Source organism: Phaethon aethereus (assembly GCF_964289735.1).
Source record: "Phaethon aethereus genome assembly, chromosome: 7".
Lineage (NCBI taxonomy): Eukaryota > Metazoa > Chordata > Aves > Phaethontiformes > Phaethontidae > Phaethon > Phaethon aethereus.
The window spans coordinates 31,747,251-31,769,583 of NC_138583.1; the positions used below are offsets into that span (position 1 = coordinate 31,747,251).

The window sequence follows — 22,333 nt, forward strand, 5'->3', positions numbered from 1 at the left end:
CAGCAATTTGTGTAAAAGGCTGCTTTATGTAATGAAAATATCTTTTAATTGCCAAGAAACACTTCACAACTGTTTTTTTTCAACAGCCGTACACATTTACTAATTAGTCGTGATAAGAATATAAAATTCATATTAAGTGTTGATATCGACAAAACAGAGAAATGAAAATTTAAGATCCCATTCATGAAAGATAATACAGGGTTTTTTCTCTTATGCACATTTGACTGTGTATGTGTAGATGAAAACACAGGACCTCTGTAGGTGTCTTAGTACTGGATAGGATTGCAGTTACAAACATTTTGATATTAGTTGACCTTCCTCTTTTCTCAACACACTTCTTTCCAGACCATGAAGAATTTTCTGGGAATTAGTCATAAGATCTTTCACCATAAAATGATTTTAACTGTTCTTATCTGCATTTTTGAGAGTGTTATTATGTTGGGATCACCCTGCATGGCTCGACCTTAAGGAGAAGGAGCTGTGGCGTTGATCTGCATGCCTCCACCAGTGTTCAACGATGAGATCCCAGAGATCGTATCACGTCGGGGTCACCAGTTGCGGGAGAAGGATGGACTTCACAACTCTATGAGAGTTATATTCCGAAGCCATTTATTATCTTGTCTGACTCGAATATCTATCATAATCTTTGTTTAGTCACTGCGCACACACTCATGATTGGTTACAGCTTGTTACACACACTATTGCAATTGGCTATATACAAAATATCACGCGCTGTCCATGCGCCTCTCACACAGTCAGGATTCGCTGCTTGCAGGTGTTCCTGTTTTCCTCGCTTCTTCTTAGTTGTTTACCACAGCTCCTTCTCCTCAAGGCCGAGCCATGCAGGGTGATCCCAACATTATTAGACAAGTCACTTTTGGTAACTGCCACAAGGTAATACAGACGGCTGAGCATGTGCAATGTCATGTTGATTCAGGGCCAGGAATCTGTAGCCACTCTTACTTCATGAAGTATTCGGCAGTATAACTGACTAACAACCTCACATGTATCTGGTTTAATGGTTTGATTTATAGAAGTATTTAGACAATGATAGTGTTCATTGAGGGACACTTACGTTCTTGTACTTTTATTTGTAGATGTTGGGAGATCAGCATGTTGATAGCTCTACTCAGGAGAGAGGTGATGAAGATCACGGTGACGTAGCTGATGCAAAGCCAGACAGAAGTAGCAGATTCTCACTTTTTGGAAAGTACGTTGCTGCTTTTATTCCTGTTACTGTTGTATCAGCTGTCATACTACCCTTCTAATGGGATTTTAGTGTTTGGTTTGCTATGTCCACAATGTCATAGATGGTCTGAACAGGGAGATGGTTTATGTTGTTTAGGTTTAATGTATCTGATCTGTACCTTAAAGCATCTCTCTATAGTATCTCCCTATAGGCAGACCTATAGTATCTCCCATAAGCTTTATTCTGTAGTTAAGAGACCACTAAGTTCATTTAACATCAATTATAGTCCCTCATCTTAAATATTGCCTTTTGGTGGAGCTAGGAATTAAATATGCCATTAATTATCTATTTTACTGCATTCAGCTCAGCTAATCTCCTACATCATTGGAAACCCCTGCTGACTATTTAAGTTAGTTTAAAGCTTGGATGTGCCATCTAGGTTGTAGCACAAAGAAGCCTCACTGAGTCTAGAGATATATACCCACTACGGAATAAATTAAAAGCCTTCAATTTCAAAACATAGTAGTCTCACTGTAGCATAAGCTTACTTTCATTAAGTTTATAGGAAGCAAGAACTATGTACTGCTTGTTTGTACTCCTGAAAACACTAGATAAATGTGATTTAAAATGCAAAAGATGAAAAATGAACATGCAAAATTTACAAATACATTGAGTGTCAGCAAATGGCTACTTCACATTGTGAACTTAATGGATTTAGAGAGATTTTCTTAGAGTTGTTTATTACAGAGACTATTGTATTTACAGAGAGGTTTTGATTTTTTTTTTACTATTGGACATTCCCATTCAAGTGAACAGTATAGTTCAGAGAAAGAACATGTAGAATATAATTTTATCTTTGCTGCTTATTATGAGTCTAATGGGGGTAACAAATCTGTGAGAGAAGTGAAGATGCTTTAGTCAGAAAACTTTTGATGTGCTGTTAAGCAAATCACTTTGTCTCATCTTCTCAATCCTCAAATATGTTTTGTGATACATATGTGTATTATTAATTTTAATGGCATTTTAACAGAATTTTCACATCATGGAAAATAGTGTAACATTTGTTTCTAATTGTCAAACATTTTTCAAAGGTTTCTTTTAAACTTTATAAAATGTGTGTTTTAATATCTGAATTGGTCTTCTTTATGAGAGATGATATGCTAATATTATTACTAAATTATGCAACTCAAAGTTAATCATTCCTGAAGGAAAAGCAATAATCAGCATTTTTATCACTTTTTTCCTATAAGAATTTTTTCAAATACTTTGGCTATGCATCAGTTTGAGGCATTCATCTTTTGGGAACTCCTTGAAGGTACAATTTGAAACATTTTTCTTTAGAAGTAAAAAATTGCTCAGATTAAATATGAGGTAATTGAGAAGATTCAACTTAGATTTTGTACAGAAAAATAAGTCTGAGAAATCTATCAGAGTTTCTTGAAGAAGTTGATGATTGCCTACAGAGGAATGAGCTAGCTGACAGCAAAGGTCTTAAAAATCCAAGCACAGTGACAAAGTCTTTATCTTATAGAAACTAAAACTCTTTGGCCTGAGGGAAGATAGGAGAGGAATGTGAGAGGATAAAGGAAGATGGGATCTGATCTAGAACCGTGACTATAATGGAGGAGAAAGTGAATAGACAATGATTATTCCTTGTGCCTCACAGCAAATTTAGGGGGCATCCAATGAAAAGTTCATGCAGTAGGTTTAAAACAATTGGTAAGTTGTAATTTTCACACAGTGCAGAATGCAATTGTAGAACTTAAAGTCACAAGATATGCAGATGTCAAAATTTTAGGTAAGTTTAGAAGAGGTTAGAGGTATTTGGGGAAGAAAAGTCCAGTGGAAATATTGATGTTAAAATCTTTGGTGCAAGGTGTTCCTAAATCAGGTGTCTGTGAGAATATGTTCTGTAACCAATTTCTTTTGTTTATTTACTTAAAACTCATTACTAGTCAGTACCACATATTAGGCTAGATGTACTTTCAGTTGGAACCAGCATGGCTCTATGTCTTGATTGCCGAGTCTTCATTTTGGCAACATGAAATTAATACCTGTAAAATAAGGTATCTAGAAAGCTTTCAATTGACTACAAGTTTATGGTCCCTTGTTTTGTTTTAGCAAGAGTTTTTACCAGCTGTGCAATACTTTCAATGAAATTCTACTTTGTATTTAATTTATTATTGCTTCAAATATATAAGCTCAGTAGGAAAACAAGTAAATTGTACTGTTAAATAAGCACCTTAATTTTCATTTAAGAGAACAGAGCAGTGAGAAACTGAATTCATAGCAGTGCAGAAAGGCCAGCTATTTCCAGTAGCTTCACAGCTCCAATTCACCATTCTCTGGTTGTGACTAGAGATTTGTCTAATCAAGAGCAGTAAGTAGACATAAGTGAAAATCTTATTCACTACAGCATATTTCTCTCCAAGAAGTCTGTGAGCCTGCTTTACCATGGAGGCCGCGACGCTTAGAACAAGCCACTGAGTGGGCAGGTTATTCTGGCTGCACCACAGTTTAGGGGCATTATCTTTTACGTATTTCCTTTTCTTTGAAAAAATGCTAGTACTTAGTTAATGGTGGGAAAAAACTGTTTGGTGGAGAAAAGAGCTGAAAAATCAGTTTTGAAGGACCATCTGTGGGTGGTGTTTGGTTTAGGGGTTTTTAGCCACTAGATGGCAGGAGGGTATCAATTTTGTTTACTGCAAAAAAGGTGGACAAAAATTAGGGAGTGTTGCAGCTGAGCGAAAAGTTATGTTTCAGGAAGCAGAAATAACAGCATACACCCTGACATGCCTGCGTGCAACAAAATCTTAAAACTTTGTTGAGAAAAGATTGATCTGAGGATTTCAAACGTGTATTTTAATTCTTTATGTCATAGTTAGAAAGCAATACAATTTTTCCCACAGAAATTTTTCTTTTCTATGTTGTATGTGCTCCTGTTACACTTTCAAGGTTTTAAAAATAGTCTCACTTCTCCACAGGATGATATAATATCTTCATTTGGTATCTTTTGTCTTTTAGTGGAGAAGTCTGTTACGGAGATTGATAACAGCAAATATTTTAGCATCCAGGAAAAAATGTAACATGAAACAGAATAAAATTGTGGTTCCACTGCATTAAGAAAAGCTAAGATTTCTCTTACCTATCGAAAGCTGTTGTGTTTTTTTTTTTTTTTTAAAAAAAAGCTGCATCTGAAAATTCTGAAGGCTTGGTACATTCACATTTGCACTGTCAATAATCATGACTGTGGGCTGCAGTGAAGCAGCAGAATGCAGAAGAGGGTGGTTATTAGTATTTAGGTACCAATTTTATTCTAATTTAATTGTATAAAACCATTTGTTCTCTGGTTACTTTTATCTACTCCAGCCCTACTGTCTTGTTTTGCAGTCAGTATTCGAAACAGAAAACATAATTTAAATATATATTTAAGAATTCTTACAAATAGCTAGTTACAATTGAAACTGTGCGATTCTGTAGTGCCCTTAATGCAGAAGCATTAAATACATTCTAAGAAAATCCCACTGAGGAATCTGAGAAGTTTGTAGAGTACACTGGCATATAGTCACCGAGAGTACTTCAGCTGTTTAACACTGCAAACCCAAAATATCTGTAAGGTATTTATTTCTGCCCAGTCAGGCCACTATAAAGTTTGAAACTTTTCATTTTAATTCATTTGAAAGTTTGCTGGAAACACCAGTGTGTATCTTGCCTTCTGTAGTTCAATAGTTATCATAGTTATATAGTTATAACTACCAGGTTTATAAACTAGTATTTAGATCAAAAAGATTCACAGATATATAGGTTTCCCTTTCATTTGTATGGTGTTTATTTGGTTTACAGGACATCAAAGTGGGGGAGCACTTTGTTGCCAAAGCTGACTATTTTAAGTTCATGATCCTTGTCTCAGTGTAGCCATATTTCTCAAAATAAATAGCCTTGTCCTTCAAAGAATAAATACTAATTTTAGAGATTCAGCCTCGGCTGAACCTCAGCTTTGGAGCTGTAACAGGTGTGGGAAGTTGTCTTTGTTTCAGCTTTGCTCTTCTGTTGTTCTTCTGTCTTTTGGGGACCTATTTTCCATCCACTGTTGATTACCAACAGCTTAATTTTATTTGGTTTGTAAGTAGTTGCTTTGCAGGTAGAACTTTATGAAGACCCATTTCGCAGGGATCCAGATGCGTATGTTTTCCACAGTTGCCCATTTGGTATTTTTTGGGCCATTTGAAAATACTGGGCCTGATCTTATAAATTAATTGCTTGCTTTGTAGAAAAAGTACTACTGCTAGCACCATATACTTATGAAGAAACTGTACTGGCCTCCACTGCATGAATGTCAGCTGTTCCTGCCTTGCAATTAATGTGTTCAAATCCAGATCATGCCTTGAATGATACTTCATCTTTTTTATCATAACTTTTACAGTTTTAAAACTAAAAATGCTGTTGTTAATTAAAAATTAAAATTAACATTAAAAATTTCAGTGACAGAATATTACAGACCTTTCAAAAATAAATATTGCTAAGAAAAGTATCTCTCTTATTCTTTGATAGAATAAAAATAGCAAGCTACTTTACAACAAATAGGAGCTGATGCATCATTAATTGAATTTATGCTCTGGGCTGCAACTCTGAGGTCAGAACTGGACTCTTGGTTCAGCCTCACCTTTCCTTTATGTCTCTAAGCAAACCACTGTGCGCCTTAGTCTGTCCTGTAAATAGATGATGTTCTTTCCTTTTACTACCGTAACTCCGAAGTCTAGCACAATATAACTTTAATTCTGTTTAGAGTTTGTGAGTTCTGCTTTGCACAGCCTAAATATCAGTGTATTTTCTCCTAAAACACTGAACAAAAAGTTGCAGAAGCAGTAGGTTCTGGCATTTATAGTCTGTTAAAGTTAATTCCTACAAAGACAATAAAAAGATTTTAACAGAGCAATAGGGATGTTTCATTACTGTCTTTTAAGCTGGAGGTTTTTTTACTTTTTTTTTATTGCAGTTTGTGTTAGATCTGGAACTCAACTTCTGGAGAACACTGCAGGAGTATTTAAGAATTAGTGAAAATTGTGGTCAGTGTACTTTCCCTTGGATGCTTACTGGATGTGCAATATAGGAAATGCCCAAGTATCTTGAAATAGTATCTAGTCTAAAGTGTAAGAACTCATTAATTTACAGTCAATATTTGTTTCCAGTCTCCTTAGAGACTTTATCTTGTGAAACACAGCAAACACTGGGTTATCTGTGAACTGTATCTGTAGCAATCACAACAGTGAGTCAAGTATCTTAAGTCCTTTTTAGTGTAGCAATTTATTTCCTTAATTACAACAAACTCTGTGCTGTCATCATACAAAATTTGGAGGCAAGCTATTATGTAGTGTCATTTTTAATCTTTCAAAGGAATCTAAAAGAAATTAAGCCAAATTTATAATAAACCAAAACTGTTTAAGAGTAAATATATAGGAAATAGTTCTATGAATTAGAATACAAAGAGTCTAAACTGTACATGTTAATTTGCATTATTTTCTTAGAAATATTCGTTTTGTAAATACTGTAGTAATGGTGGATCAGGTTTTGAGAGAAGGAAGAAAGATGTATTACAAAGTGAAGTCTGCTGTCCCACCTCCATCTCAGGATCTGCTCTGTTTTCCTACACTCTTACACAGGGACGGTGATAGAATCAGAGCACTGGGAGCATGTTTTCCGCTTGTCAGCAAAGGTAGATCAGGCCTGCATGACCTCAGCTTGCAGGGTGATAGCTATGAGGGTTTGAATAGCCCCATAGAAAAGTCCAGTGTGACCCACTGCTGACACATGCGAATCTTTGGGCCTGAACATAGAGAGCATCCTGTTTCACTCTCCAACGTAACCCTGAGCATGGTGGGCTCCTAGCATTAGCAAAGAAGATTAGACTCGCTCTTGAGGACAAACTGAAGCTGTTTTCAGATGCAGTGTGGAGTACCGTTTGATGATGAGCCAAGGTACAGTAGAATGTTGTTTATCTCTTTCCTTCTATGCTACCTGTTTGGAAATCTCATGAATGAATACCCTAAAAGAGTTTATTTTCAGTGCTTATATCCAGCTAGTTATAACTCTACTGGTATTTTGCAATTGCTAATCCTAGCCAGAGTGTTCTCTGAGAAATAGTATTTGGGGTGGAGTGTGCTTTATTTTGAATCATTTTTCCAAGCAGTCCATATAGCAATATGTATACCTGTTAATTGCTCTTAGTACCTATGATAGATAAGAGAGGCTTCATCTTATTTTTCATAAAATTGGTAGTTGCCTGTGTACATTAAACTAGCTAGGATATGATCATGCAAGATATCAATTTCCAGAACACTCATGGAAGGTATGTATGTGCAGGTTTTCTGGAAGTGAGCAGAAATTGTTTCAGCAAGCAATATTCTTTATTTGTAACATTATAGCTTTTGAATGTTATTTGAATATTATGTTGCATACAATATTGTGAGGCCTGCAGAGCAGATACCCATGCAGCTAATTAGGAAGCTGAAGATGAATTACAAATTGATGGTTGGACGGTTGAGAGTTTGGAACTTACTCTGTTTTGATGCTCTCTGCTGCAAGCATTAAAACCATGAAATTGTCATTTAGGCTGTAAATGATACTTAAAATATTAAGTGCACAAAGACTAGCATATTGCTACCTGTTTCTTTATTTTTCCTTCTTGTCTCCTTTTAACTGTTGTGAAATGTGGGAGAATATAATAGTCTGTGTTGAAACTTTTTTTACAAAGTGTAGCTGGCTTAGCCCCAGTATGCTTTGTCTGCTTCATTTGTATGTAATAAATAAACTTGCAGCCATGGTTTTGATTTGAATTATGTTAAGGCCATCACTAACACATAGTTAAAAGGAGAGGAAGACATATTTAGATGTAACTATCAGAACTCCAAGGATATATATAATATACAAAGTATGCCAGAAGTTGTAGTCTGAGGCTTGCTCTTTCAAACAGCTCAACTCCTTTAATTACACAATGAGTTTCCAGTTCTCCTGGACTGGGTTTCTCTGGTTTCCAAGTTCTTAGAGAAGATTCTCTCTCCTAATTGGAGGAGGGTCTTGAAACTAAAATAGGACAAAAAAGATACAAGGGTCTGAAAAATGTCATATAACGAGGGATTTAAAATTTATTTAGTTTCTCTAACTAAAGTTGAAAGATAATTTGCTTATACTATACAAATATGTAGTGTACTATAAAAATATATGGGTGATGGAAGATCAAAGATAGGAGGCACTTTTTGGAAGCAAAGAACCTATAAATGGATCCAATGGATCTTTAAAAAAAGGTTGGGTATAAATCTAAAAGATGTTCTGCAGATTAAACAGAAGCTGCAGGTTTGTGGCAACTACTGAATAAGGGTTTGTGGCTTGCTTTGCAAAAGATCAAATGAAAAGTGCTCTCACTCAGTTGAGTGATTTATTGCAATTAGCATGTTGCAGGTCTCTAGTTGATTTTGTTCATCTCTGAGACTGTTGCAGTTGTGAAGCTTTGTGGTAGGTGAGGCCTTATTGTGATTCAGGCCAATATACTTTAGATTGTGGTTTCAAAGGAACATACAAATAGCCGTTGCTGTAGTTCAGCTGAGTAGCTGCAATGCGATAAGCTGCAGTATCTTGACTGTTAAGCCAAGGTCCCAGAGGCCTTTAGGGCTATAATATACTTTGGGGAAATGCCGTTTTCTGTGGACTGCAACCCTGTCATTTTTGCATTTGATGTTAAATAACTGTGTGCAGGCACTAGCATTTTTATCTCTTCAGGGAAGCTAATGTGCAGTAACCAAAGATAGGAATTTTTTTCTGGACAGAGATCCACTGTAAACCTCCATAGTGGACAGTATGAATGCCTTTGTTTTAAGCATTTTTTTCCAGGAGGCACGTGGCAGTAAGCTACCTCACACGCTCTGGTCCTAAACATTGTACAGATGCACAAAGTAGTGGATTTTAAATTCATTCTCTAGTTTACTGTACACTACTACGCCCCTGGAAAGAAGCCATGAGATCTGCAGTTGTTTTACGAAAAAGCTTTGTTTAGGCTCTATTTTGTAATGGAAAAACTAAGACCAAGAGATATGGAGTTACTTTCCCAAAGTTATTCAATAGCAGAAGCAGGAATCACACTCAGTTCTCCATCTGGAGCACAACTGAGTGGCTCTTAGTGGATAACAGAGCATATCCACCCAACTGAGCATTTTGGTTTGTTTAATACTTTTCATCAAGTTAACTGAGCAAAGCATAGCTAGCATATGATCCTAATAAATATTTTTATGGTTTGTGTTCTGCTGTTGGAGGTGATATAGCATGGTACAGGAAATTTAGGGAAATGCCAAGATTTCTTTAAAAAATCAAGGCATTTTATTTTGTGAATTCTCTGCAAAATCTGTAACATTACTGCCACATATGTCATAGTAAGAACAAAAGTAGGTTTTTAATATGATACTGTTTTATTGGATGAATGAACTCAGTCCTGTCTTGGGCAAAGAATTTGTTAATGATAGCTTACATCCCTCTCAGCTCTATTATTATCTTTATAAATTCACGAAAATAATCCCAGTCTACCTAACTCCTTTCTTTCAAGACTGCTACAGCACTATTTTCCTTTCAAAACTAGTGTTATATTACAGTTATAAAGAGGGTTTGGGATGTGGGTTTCCAAAGAAACAAGAGGTACTGTCTCCATTAGCTTCCTAGTTTCAGGTTCATTCAAGCAAAATGCTTTGCCTCTGGTGACTTTTAAACTGTCTTCGTTTAGTCAGCTGACGATCTAATTCCAAAGATGTCTTTAAGAAGTAATGAACTAATTGGCAGTTCAAAAAGAAGCTGGAGGCTAAATAATTACTACGGCCCTGATCTAGAGAACAGTTACAAACAGGCATTATTTTACTGCCTGACTAGTCCTGCTGCTTTTAGTAGGCTTGCTCCCAGGAGGAAAGCGGGGTGTATTCATTAGAGGCTGCAGTGCTCGAGTAAGCACACTTGCCATTTCCCTTTATTCCACCCATTCCTGAAAATTACTTTCAAGGTTCAGGCACTTCAGAAGAGCAGGATATGAAGATGCAAGGGTTGCACAGACTTTATACGTCATTGATAAATATGAACTTCAGACTCCAGTATTATCAGTTTGTCATGTTTCACCATAATTTAAAATTTATTTAACAGAAAAACCAAGACCATTAAAAGGAACAGAAATCTAGGCCCGTTTGACTGGGTTTTGTGTTTTAATGTTCTGGGATTTTTTTTATTATGTTGTTTATATTCGCTATAGTGAGCAATATAAGTGAAATAATGTTTAGATGCTTTTTGGGAAACTTTTATGTTCAGTTTTGTAGGACCACTTTTCTTCGCTTTTCTAAATGAAGACTTTCTATTTTGTTGAAAAGCTTCTGACTTTAATATTAGAAATTTAAAAAATTTTCTTTTGACATTTATCTGTAGCATATTTAAAGATAGCCTTCTAAGGACTGGTTATTTTGTTGGTGCTAGTCTATCAAAGTCAGCAGTCATTTGCTAATAACTTTCAGTAGGGAAATTGAAAGTATGCAATACTTACTTGAACTTCCTCCTATATAATTAGTATTGCTCCTTTTCCCTCAGGAGATTTTGCTTCAACTATTAAGCTGTTTTTCAGTTTATCTACTGGCACATAATTTGGAAGCCTGAGTAACCTGTGTTTAAAAAAAGATTGTGAGGGATAGTATTTATTTTCTTGGTTTACAATTATATTTAACCATTTTCAAAGGAGTCCTTGGTAAGGTGTTATCTGCCTGAAAAGAGAGAGATGGAAATTGCACCTGCCATTGGAGTCTATTCAGGAGAAAAGATTTGTGAGCCTATAGCATGTGACAATCAGGTTGGAAAAAGAATTGAGATCTCCCAAATGCCAATGTCTTCTGCAGTGGCTCCTGTTAGTGTTTATTGTAGGCTTCACTTAGTCTTCTAGTATTCTGCCTTCTTAGTGTGTGAACCAGCATCACACCATCAAATGCAGTGTAATACAGTTTTAGTACTTGGTCTAGCCTTATGGTTAATGCTTAGTCCTTATCCCATATAATTTATGTTTTCTGATTTTTAACAGTAAAGAGATATTCATTTTTATATAAGACAATTCAAGTAATGACATATTCTTCTTGTCCAGAAATGCTGCTGCTCTGCCAACCTGATGCAATATTAATGGGAAAAAGCAACAGGATAATATATTATTTGCATGCAGATCTAAACCTGCTTGACACTTTACCAAAACGGATCTGACAAAGAACAAAGAGTCTGCCTTAAAGAACTTAAGATCTAAAAAGCTCGTCAGGTTTAACAAGTGTCTTTTGCTTGTTATTGCCAATAGGTTTCAAGAGAAAAAAAATTCAAAGAGGGGAGAGTGTACAGTAATTAGAGGTGCACTAAATATGGTGAAATTAGGCTGGATAAAAGTATTAAAGCTGGCAGTTTGGAGAGAAGTTTATGTAGGAGTAAGACATATTAATGCATGATCATCAGAAAGCATCAGACATATGAATAGACCACTAATTATTGAGACTAGGGTAGAAACATAGAACAAAATATTGAATGTTGATTTGTCTAATTGATGAATTCTTTCCTGTTCACTTCTTTTGGAAGTACTTCTCCAGCACACTCAGTTTTACTACACATAGCTTGGTGATGCTTTCTGAATTCAAACACAATCCTCTTTGCATTTTCATTATTTCCTGTCTGTCCTTTAACTATCTATTAAAAAAAAATCCAATCCAGGATTTTTTCCCAGGAGAGCAAGCATAGCACTTGTGATGAGCAGTAGTTGCAAACATCATTTATACTGATCACGCAATAAGAGGAGGAGTGGGGATTTTTAGACAGAAAGAGCAGCGTGGAGTCATACAAACTGCATAAAATTAAATCAGCAATATAGGCTGATTAGGTCGTAAAACTAATGTGTTGCCCTGTACACGTACTCCACAGTATTGTAACTCAATGGGGCATTTATTCAAATGAAGCCTTTAAAGAGGTCCCCAAATGTAAAAGCCATGAGAGAAACATCTCAGGTGTTTGTAATAGAATAAAGAGCATTGCAGTTTTAAGATACCCCGCATCCTGCTACATTAAGTGTATGAAAGTTCTGGTGGATGTTGATGGATTACCTGGGAAGATTTATACTATGGACTTTGTCACTGTACCACTGCTGTAGTCATCTTGCCTGGACTTAACAGCAAGGCTGATAATGTGAGGGAAACTAGCATAAAATTATTCTCCAATGCCAGAAAGCATTCTGGGGACTCCAGAAGGGATCCCAAGATGATGTGTTTTGTAAAGGTAGCATGTTTTTTAAGGCAAATTTGTTTTTTAACAGAAACCTGTTATCAGTCATTCAAAAATTATATATGATTGTACATTTTATTAAAGAAGCATGCCAGAGTAAAAGCTATCACAATGTTCTGTGATATTCCTTATCAAGTAAAACCCAGATTTACTGAACTTCATAGAGCCAAGTTCTCTTCTTTTGTGTGTGTGTATACTTCAAATAGAAATGAATGTAGTCAGTTTAGCCGTTTCCACCCACCTCTGAATGTGAACTTCCTTAAATTGAATAGTATCGTAATGGTAGAATTTTTTTATCTGCTTACATTTTTCAGTGCAGCAACAAAAGTCCCTAACCTTCCTGGGAGAGAAAGGGACTCTAGCTGCTTTCAAAGCCCGGATATCTCTCTGTAATATCATTTTTAGAGTTCCTTTTGATTAACACATTAATTTCCTCTTAGAAAAGCAAACAAACAGGAAAAAACCAAACAGGAAAGTCCTCCCATCCTGCTTCTCAGAAGCGATGACTTTGAAATTTGTCTCTATTCATCTTATGCTCTGCCTGTAAAGCTATCTTAAATGACTGTTCTTTTCCTGGGAGAGCTGTTTCTTCTGTATGCTAAGTGTCACATTGCTTTTAAGGCCAAGCAGCTTATGTTTTCAGAAGAGCTCTATTGTCTGTCGGTTACTATCATCCTCTTTTTAATCATCATTGATGTTGCGGTTTAGTTAAATGGATTGGTGTAACATTTTCTACCCTAGAGATTGGACTTTCTTCTTAATGTTTCCCTTTCATTTACTCTTCTTTTGAGAACTTTCCCTGCATTATCCTGGTGCTGTTCCAAGGGGAGTCCATATAGTTACAGCAGACCAGCTTGCTTACAGCAGAAGGTTTTTTTACAGTCACTGGCCTTTACACTTTGCACAGAGGTAGGCAATACCAGACTACACAGCTGACATTAATTGTGGAAAGTGAAGACTCTCCCCATGGAAACATATCACACTACACTGGAAGTGAAGCAGCTCGTTCTCACTGAAACACTTGTTTACTCTGGAGGGCTGGCAGACCTGAGCCCAAGAGCTGGGCTGTAGCAGGTGGGAGAGATGATGAGAGCCTGCAATACTCAAGGAAGCCATTCTCCTGCACATGGATTGTTAGTATGCTGCTGTGTCATACTAATATACGGTAGCAAAGAAAGTGCAGGAAGATGCCAATAAAAAGGAAGCCAAAGGAGCGGAAATCTCTGCTGCTAAGAGACACTACTTTCAGTAAAATTGTTATTGAAAATAATCTTTAGGTATAGCTAAATGTTAACAGTGATATTTTTATCCTTAAATCTTGATATCCGTACATACTGAAATCAGAATTTACCCAAAGTGTAACAGAAAAAGTTTGTTGTGTTAAGTAGTACTCCTTTAGACAATCAAGTTCACTACTGGTGCAAGTGATGTATCTCCATTGACTTTGACAGAATTTTAGCCACTCATGGTGGTAAGAAATTTGGCCTTTACTTTCAGAGTTCAATAACAAAATGATAAATGGTACGGTTAACTTTAATTTTGTATTTGAAAGTTGATAATAATGATTTTCACAGTTTTTACACCAATTGAGATCAATGAAATCACATTCCCAGACATACTGTTGTCAAGCCTAAGGCTTGGATTTAGAGACACAGTAATGGTGAAAATGTGCAAGCTGTGTGAGGGTGCTGGAGTGGAATATCAATTTTGCTGAACTCTTGACCGAAGGGAGAGAACATGAAATATGTGAGAGCACTGATAGGAAGAATATTTCTGTCTAAGGGAAAGATCAGTGACCACTAGTGGAGTGAGGAGTTATGGCACAGCTGTAATTAAAAGCTGAAGAAAGGTAAAGAATCATAAAATTAAAGTTTCTGTTTAGTCCAGGCATGTTTGAATCCCAAAAGAGGGAAATTAAAGACACCGGATGTCAGAGAAGCAGAATGAAATAAAACTGAGGGCAAATAGTCTAAAACATTTTGTAACACCACATAACTAACCTGTGGAAACCTTTTCAGAACACATGGTGATTGGAAAGCTTAGTAACAACAGCAGTAAGCATTTATATTAACACGTGTCCAGTTCAAAGCTTAGGGAAAAAAAAAAATTTAGCTGGAAAGCTTTAGGTTTTCAGTCATAAGCCAGCCTGTCACTGACAGGGCATTTCCCTTAAGGACTGATTATTACATATTTATTACTTTAGTAGTCATTATTACAAGGTCTGATTTAGCTTGTTGAAACTGAAGAGTTGGACCTTACACTGTCAGTTTAGTCCAGTCAGACAATTCCCATATTGTGCTATGTTGGCACAGAAAACAGAATCTTCAAAGAACAATTTCTCTCTGGACTGCAGGGCCAGGATATGTATACTCCACAACCTTTGGTTCCTTATTTGTTCAGCTTGGATAGATACCAAAAGATTTCTGGAACTTACTGTTGTCTGCCAGTAAAGAAATTATAGGTGTAACCCTACAAGGCATGCTGTGGTTTCTTGGTATCTTGTCAGCCTGTTCAGCTTGGAAGGAATCATTAGAACAAAACCATACTATCCTCAGTAAAGGAATAGGGAAATGATAGAGTTATGTGTGCTACCATGCTGACAAGGCCTGTCTGTGACACTTGACATTGACCGGCATAGAGCTTCTGACGTACTTTCGGGAATACCAGCAGTAGTAGCTATGTCCCTTAAACTGTCAAGTATTTCTGCATGAATGAGTGCAAACTATTGAACTCGGAAGTGAAGAGGTTTCAGAGAAGTTATGTGGCTACATTATTATGCCACTTAACCCCAGCTGCTATTTTCAGTGAGGCTTTTTGTGGACTATCATGGCTACTTGAATTCTGGACTAGAATTACATCACTTCCAGCATTTTAGCAGAGCCAGACAGTGCAAACATGAAACCATACTGCTCATGTGGATCTGTCCCAAGTGTTCACAACTGTTCATGGGTTGGACCTAAACTGGAATTTCTGTACAAGCCCCTTGAAAATATCCTATTGTGTATAACAGCCACTGTTAGTCATAGAGCTTTTTCAGGAAGTCAGTGAAGCCAGATAAATCTGTAGAAGCTTGAATTCAGTGTGGGCTGAGGAAATTAGCCTCTTCATCGACCTGAGTGGTTATTTGTTGTTTTGAAATTTCTTTTTCTCTCTTTGCCAAAGCGCTGTCTAGTGATGTAGGACCAGGGGGAATTTTAGGCTAAAATAAGAATCCAAGATCTCTTTGAAAGTCAAATGTAATATTAACAACATATAGCTGTGGATAATTCTTTAAAATGGTTGAAATCTTTTCTTGAGGCAAAGCACATTTAATTATTGCTCCCAGAGCCCTCAAGAAACAGTATGCAAGGAGAATACCAATACTCACGATTTGCCAGAAAAAAAATGTATTTCCAGAGTATCAGGCAAAACTCTCAAGTAGATATGATTAAATATCTTGTTTGTAGTCTCTAAGAGGAGTCTAAGAGAGGTGATTAGGATGGTTACATGTAAAAAGAGTACAGAGAAAGCCTGCCAGGTGCAGCTATTTAATTTGGCCCTTTGTAACAGAACATGAGGACACTCAAAGATAAGAAGAAGCTATTTTAAATTGAATTGCAGTAGTATTTAAACACGATGAATCATCTAGAGAAGGTTTGTTATGGTTTCCAATTAGTCTTGTCCTTTAATAATAAAAAAAATGACACTTAAAGCTAAAAGAAAATTGTTAAATCAGGAATGTAAGAAAGTAGATTACCTAAACAATATTTAATCAATTCACAGCAATCTCATGTCTACAGGCAATTATTGAAGCAAATAGCTTAATAATTCTTTAGAAAGATGTCAGAGTGAGAATAGTGAAAGTCCTTAAATTAATTGAGATTATGGGAAAAATCTACTTTTGTTAAAAACAAAAGTGTATTATACAGTTATTTGTGCTGCAAAAGTGGGTTATGTTTTCCTCTCAGACATCAGCAATAAACAGTATTGGAAGCAGGATGCTGGACCAAATGAGTGAGAGAGGTGCCGATAACTTCTTCTGCCCTTTCCTGAGCATTGTTTCTAATTGGGCTTGCTCCAAAGCTTGTTTAAGTTCTGAGGTTGAATCAGACCTTTTGTAGGCTCTCACTGGCTTCAGTTCTGCTTGAGGAGATCTTACCAACATCTGAAGCCACTTGCTTGGACCAAAAAGTCTAGCTCTAAAAGCAAGTACCATTGAGTTTCTCATGCTTATACTTCAGGTGTGCATGCTGGCTGTAATTGATTTGTTCTTAATGCTTCATTAAAAATAAATCAGTGAGTAATGTCTGTGCTATCCCTTTGCATCTCTTTCTAATCCAATCTAAGATTCCTGCACATGGCAGAAAGGTCAGTACACAGTCATATTAACAGAGAACATTTATAGCTTGTTTTGTTTTGGGTTTTTTTTGAAATGAGGCTTGGGTATTGACGATTACACTAAAATGTGCTTAGTTTTTTGCATAGGTTCACACTGCTGTTTGGTAGACCAAATTAACACATGACCTGTTCACATCTATAACCTTTATCAGTAGAAACTACCTACTGCTCGTTCTCAGTCTTCAGAGAATTTAGGGATGAAGGTGATTCAGTAAACAAATCCTATCAAGCCATTGGGTAAACTGTGTGTCGTCTTGTGCTTGGAATAGTTATTAAGGGAGATCTGTCTGTCCTTCTGTGAATTATTTATAGTAAAAGTAAAATATGTCCAGAACCATAGTTTATGAAAGGTTACTGCCAGCCTGATTTCATGTTTAGGACATTTGTTTTATCTGTGGGTCAGGATCTGAATGTACTACTGTTGGCTGCAGTTCATTCTAGAGCCATTTTACCATCATCAGAATCCAGCTGCATACAATAATCACTTCATGGAAATAACAAGATCTTCATGCCTCAATCTGAAATATGAAGGAAGAAAACAAACATTAGAGAAGAAAAAACGTTGGGTAGGGCTACCTGAATGGTTTGAATTAAGATAAACAGGCACACTCCATGTGACCGGCCACTAACAATAATTTCATCTGGTTCACCTAGAAAAAAGAAGAATGGAGAAGAAGAACAGCCAAAGTCCTCTCTCAGTAATCAGTATCGAATTGTTACACCCACATTCCAGTATAATATGGACTACAAGAAAGTTGGCAAATGTATTATTATAAACAACAAAAATTTTGAAGACAAAACAGGTAATGTTCTTCCTTTGATGATACTCATTACAGACTTTAGAATTTTTATATTTTCATTAGTCAATAAGCATTTTTCTTTTAGGACATGGCATTTTAATGAATATATTTATCTTTTTTGAGAAAAAGATTGTTGTTCCTACAATTTATTCCTGTTCTTTAACACTTAGGTTAGAGCAGCTCTTTGCAGCTTATTTGCAGGATATGTTTCAAAGAGCATGTCACCTTGCTCTGCCAACTTCAAACTACACCTTTGTCCCAGGGTTTAAGGCTGGAACTTTGGCATCTGCAGCTCATGTTATAACTTCTCTGTCACTGAGCTACAGCTATGAGCTGCAAAAGCTAATAGCTGTAGCTCTGCTCTGTTCACACTCCTGCAATTAACTTTTCAGACCATGTACAGTCTCAAAGCAGACAGATACTTGTGTTATAGTCAACTTTATAGTCTTTTCCCATACACTTGGCAAACACACTAAATGAAGTGTTTATTCCAAAGAATTGACATCAGTTTCTTTTATGTGGGTATCATAGGGACTCTTTTCAACAGTTTTTCCTTGGAGTGCTTTATGCATATGTTATACTGCTAAACCAAAAGGAGACGGAATCAGCCACAGAGGTCCTATGTTGCAAGGTGCTGGAGGCATGCCAACATTTTTCAGGATAAGATACGTGTTAACACTGAACCTTGCATTATTTTGCATTAAAAGAAATCACGATTTGTTATCAAAGCTGAGAATGCTGTTAAAGGATTGTTTTAAAATCATGTCACCATGACATTGTTTAGGTTTATTAACTATAAACCTAAAAATTTATCTTTGAACACGTGGATTATTTTGAATTGTGTAATGTGCAATCAACCATATTCTTTGTTTTCTGGCAGGAATGGGTACACGCAATGGCACTGATAAAGATGCTGGAGATCTAGCTAAGAGTTTTAGAAACTTAGGTTTTGAGGTTTACACATACAATGACCGAAGCCGTGATGATATGGAAAAATTACTGAAGCAAGGTAAAAATTTAGAATCATAGAGTGGAAAAGACCTCTGGAAGTCACAGAATCTATGCCTTGATCAGAGCAGGTCAAATCAAAAATGATTGCTTAGGCCCCACAATGTGCAATTTTCTATATAGAAGGATTCAGTTTCTAAATGGATTAGGCTTAATTCCCCACCTCTTCCTCCAATGTCAATTCAGAAATACACAGTTTTATTGTCGTATTAGGTGAAGTGCCTGTCCTGTGTATTCGGTGAAGAGCCTTGTCATATTAGGTAAAGAGTCCAGCTGGTTGACTCCAGTGGGCTAGACTCAGAGTCAAGCAAAGGATGCATTCATGTATTCAAGGTACTCATCACATTACTAAAAAGTGGGTTGTGTCATCTTTATCTGCTCCTTCTTATGCCTTCCAATAGAGGCCCAATGTGTATTTAGTCTCGGAAAAATGTGTTTGCTAAACATAATTTTCATGTAAAATGTTGCTTCCTCTTGGCTAAGAAGTATTTGATTTGTAGCTGCTGAGGAGAATCACAGTGATGCCGCTTGTTTTGCCTGTATCCTTCTAAGCCATGGGGAAGAAGGCCTCATCTATGGCACCGACGGACCCATGGCTATCAAGAGTTTGACGGCGCTATTCAGAGGAGACAAGTGTAAAAGCCTTATAGGCAAACCCAAATTATTTTTCATTCAGGTAATAGCCCTAAGGTAAATATCCTACTGCTGCAGCGGGGAAAACATGCTATGTTGGTTGTCTGCTCTAGAAGAGCCCTGGAAGTTAATTACTGAATTTTGCTGGAGGTTTTGTGAAAAAATGTGTTGAAAGAAGTTGACTATGGGTGACTTGTAGTGTTTGTTTTTCCAAGTTAATTTATATACAAGATTCAGAGATGTAAAGAACATATTGTCATTGTAATTTTGTACATGGTTTCTCTTTGTGCTTGGTAATATATGAACTTCAAAGCAGAAAGGTAAACTCCCTCTTGTGCAGACAGAACTGAGGACAGTATGTGATTATCAATAGAAATAATACTGTCCAGGTCTCTTTGAATAAAGGCTGTCTCTACAAATTACTGCATTCTGCTAAAAGAAATATTTTTTCTCTCCCTCAGTAGCCTAAAAATTTACATTGCATTATTGCATTCGTGTATAATTAATTGTATATTACTTAAGCTTTTGAAGACAGCTGTCTCAAACATTATTAACTGACATACCATGGGTCTGAATTATCTTTTTTATCATAGTGTTATGTACATATGGGAGTTGCAGCAGATGTGGTTTCCCTAGGCTGTTCCATCAATTAATTCTCTACCTCAAAGTGAAAACTGTGTCTATTTTAGACTGTTCATACTACTGAAGTGATGTTTCTTTTAATTATATGTTTGGAATGGGTACTTTGTTACCTTTAAAATTATCTTAATAAAGGCAACCCGCTCATGTTATATAAGCCCATCAGACTGCTTTTGTTTGCAAGACCGGTCAGTAGAAGCTACTGATCAAGAACTGAAACCAACCCACTTGGACTGTGGTCCCAGTATGCCCTTTAGCTAAGCCTCAGGATTAAGAGGAAATTAAGAATAAAAGAGAGAAATGGAAAGATGTTAAATATGTAGTATACTTGAAATGAATGGTCAAACGCTGGAACAGGTTGCCCAGATTGTGGAGTCTCCATCTGTGGAGATATTCCAAACCCAGCTCGACATGATCCTGGACATGTGCTGTAGCTGTCCCTGCTTGAGAAGGGGGATTGGACTAGATGATCTAGGGGTATGATTTTGTTATTCTGTGAAATGTAATGCTACAGCAGTGCATGTCAGGAACCAAGGACAATATGTAGTACATGATAGAGAAGATGTCCAGAAGCCATGCTGCCCAAGACATAATGTAATAATTGAGTGCTGAGAATGACTCTAGACTAGTAAAATTAATCATGGTTAGAGTAAGCTAATGCTGACTTGGCTCTTTGACAATCCACTGAGATCCACAGCCTGCAACACCATTACCTCCTTTTGCTGTACAGGATGTATATTTTAAAACGGGTAAGCTAGTAACTTTATCACTGAACAATTAGATGTCCCCCAGAATTGCATTTCTGTTTCTAATGCATGCAAAGTACTACTTAAAATGGTATCCATTAAAAAGTGTTAACGAATATATATTTTTATAACACCTTGTTTCTCCTTATTGGACAAGTTATCTTTGTCTTCACTTCTTTCAGGCATGCAGAGGCTCTGAATTTGATGAAGGTATACAAACTGACTCTGGACCTGCAAATGACACTCTGGAAACAGATGCCAATCCAAGATACAAAATCCCAGTAGAAGCAGATTTTCTGTTTGCATATTCCACAGTGCCAGGTAAAGAAAAGCGGGTTAGGGTGGGGATAGAAGACTAAAACTTATCACACATACTGACTCCATTGTAGACTGACCCTCATTGATGATACATTGTACACTGAAGAGCAAAACACTAAGGCCCTGTGTATGTTGGGCCAGTGTGTTGTATCCACCCCTTTTACAGTAGCTATAGCGGAAACAGGAGAAAGCTGTTTGGTTTCTCCTGTTTGGCAGGTGAGAAGACGCAGACATTACAGATGGCAAAGGCACTACCATTTTCTGGGAATCCTGTCCTTCCATGTCCCAGTTTAGTGAATATGTTGAATATGTGATGAAGGCAGGAAGAGGAACAGTTACAGCATGAAACTTATTCTTAGAGAGGAAAAACATAAAATCTTACTTCTTCCAGTTTCCCAAATGCAAAAATACAGGATGATACTTTAGCAGTGTGATGTTTGGAGAGTTAATACACATTATTCTCCACTTTAATGAGGTAGGATATGTGACACAAGGGATAAGAATTAAACTTTCTGTGTGGTGTTGTGCATTGTTCCTCTTTGCCCAGAAACTTTCACACAAATTAGTACATATCTCTCTGCCATTCCATTCTTCAGCACAAGATAATAAGAAAAAAAGAGAAAAAATAACCTCATGTACTTTCTTATCTGTCTTTCCTGTAAGGTTATTACTCCTGGAGGAATCCTGGAAGAGGCTCCTGGTTTGTGCAGTCTCTGTGCTCTGTGCTAAATGAGCATGGAAAACAACTTGAGATCATGCAGATACTCACACGGGTCAACTATGTGGTTGCCACAAATTTTGAATCACAGTCCGATGATCCACGTTTCAGTGAGAAGAAGCAGATTCCCTGCGTGGTCTCTATGCTCACTAAGGAACTTTACTTCTGAAAGTGTAGTTTGATGCAGCCAGTGATGAAAGGTCAGGATATGGTTTTGGGTGGAGATTTGATTATAAACTGGAGTAACACATTTTTAATAACAGAAATGTAATTACACTAGATTTTTATATTGTATAAGCTGGGATATCTGACGGATGGATGATATGCAAGATTTTAAAGAAGAAATAAATGCTGTGAGCCAACCTGACAGCTAATTCTAATTACCGTATCTTGATTTCTCTTAGTGTGGTTGTCATGATTTATGGCTACTGAAGATGTTCTGAGAGTCAACTACCTGACCCATAAAGGTTTATTCCAGAAAATTGTCTTGTAAGTTAAGAACAAAAAAATTAAATCATGAGACTCCATCTTTTCTTTCACTGCTAGCTCATGGAACCATAACTTCCTTGGAAATTTCCAAAGACCGTCA

At 36.7% G+C, this 22,333-nt stretch overlaps 1 protein-coding gene across 1 annotated transcript; it reads left to right on the forward strand.

Moving 5' to 3' along the window:
* Positions 1-1,097: 1,097 nt before the first annotated feature.
* On the forward strand, positions 1,098-21,913 carry CASP7 (caspase 7; the record flags this gene model as incomplete). Its single annotated transcript, XM_082002198.1, has 6 exons — positions 1,098-1,210; positions 17,537-17,685; positions 18,563-18,691; positions 19,191-19,366; positions 20,891-21,029; positions 21,690-21,913. 6 exons carry the CDS (start codon positions 1,098-1,100, stop codon positions 21,911-21,913), a joined length of 930 nt encoding a protein of 309 aa, XP_081858324.1.
* Positions 21,914-22,333: the final 420 nt, after the last annotated feature.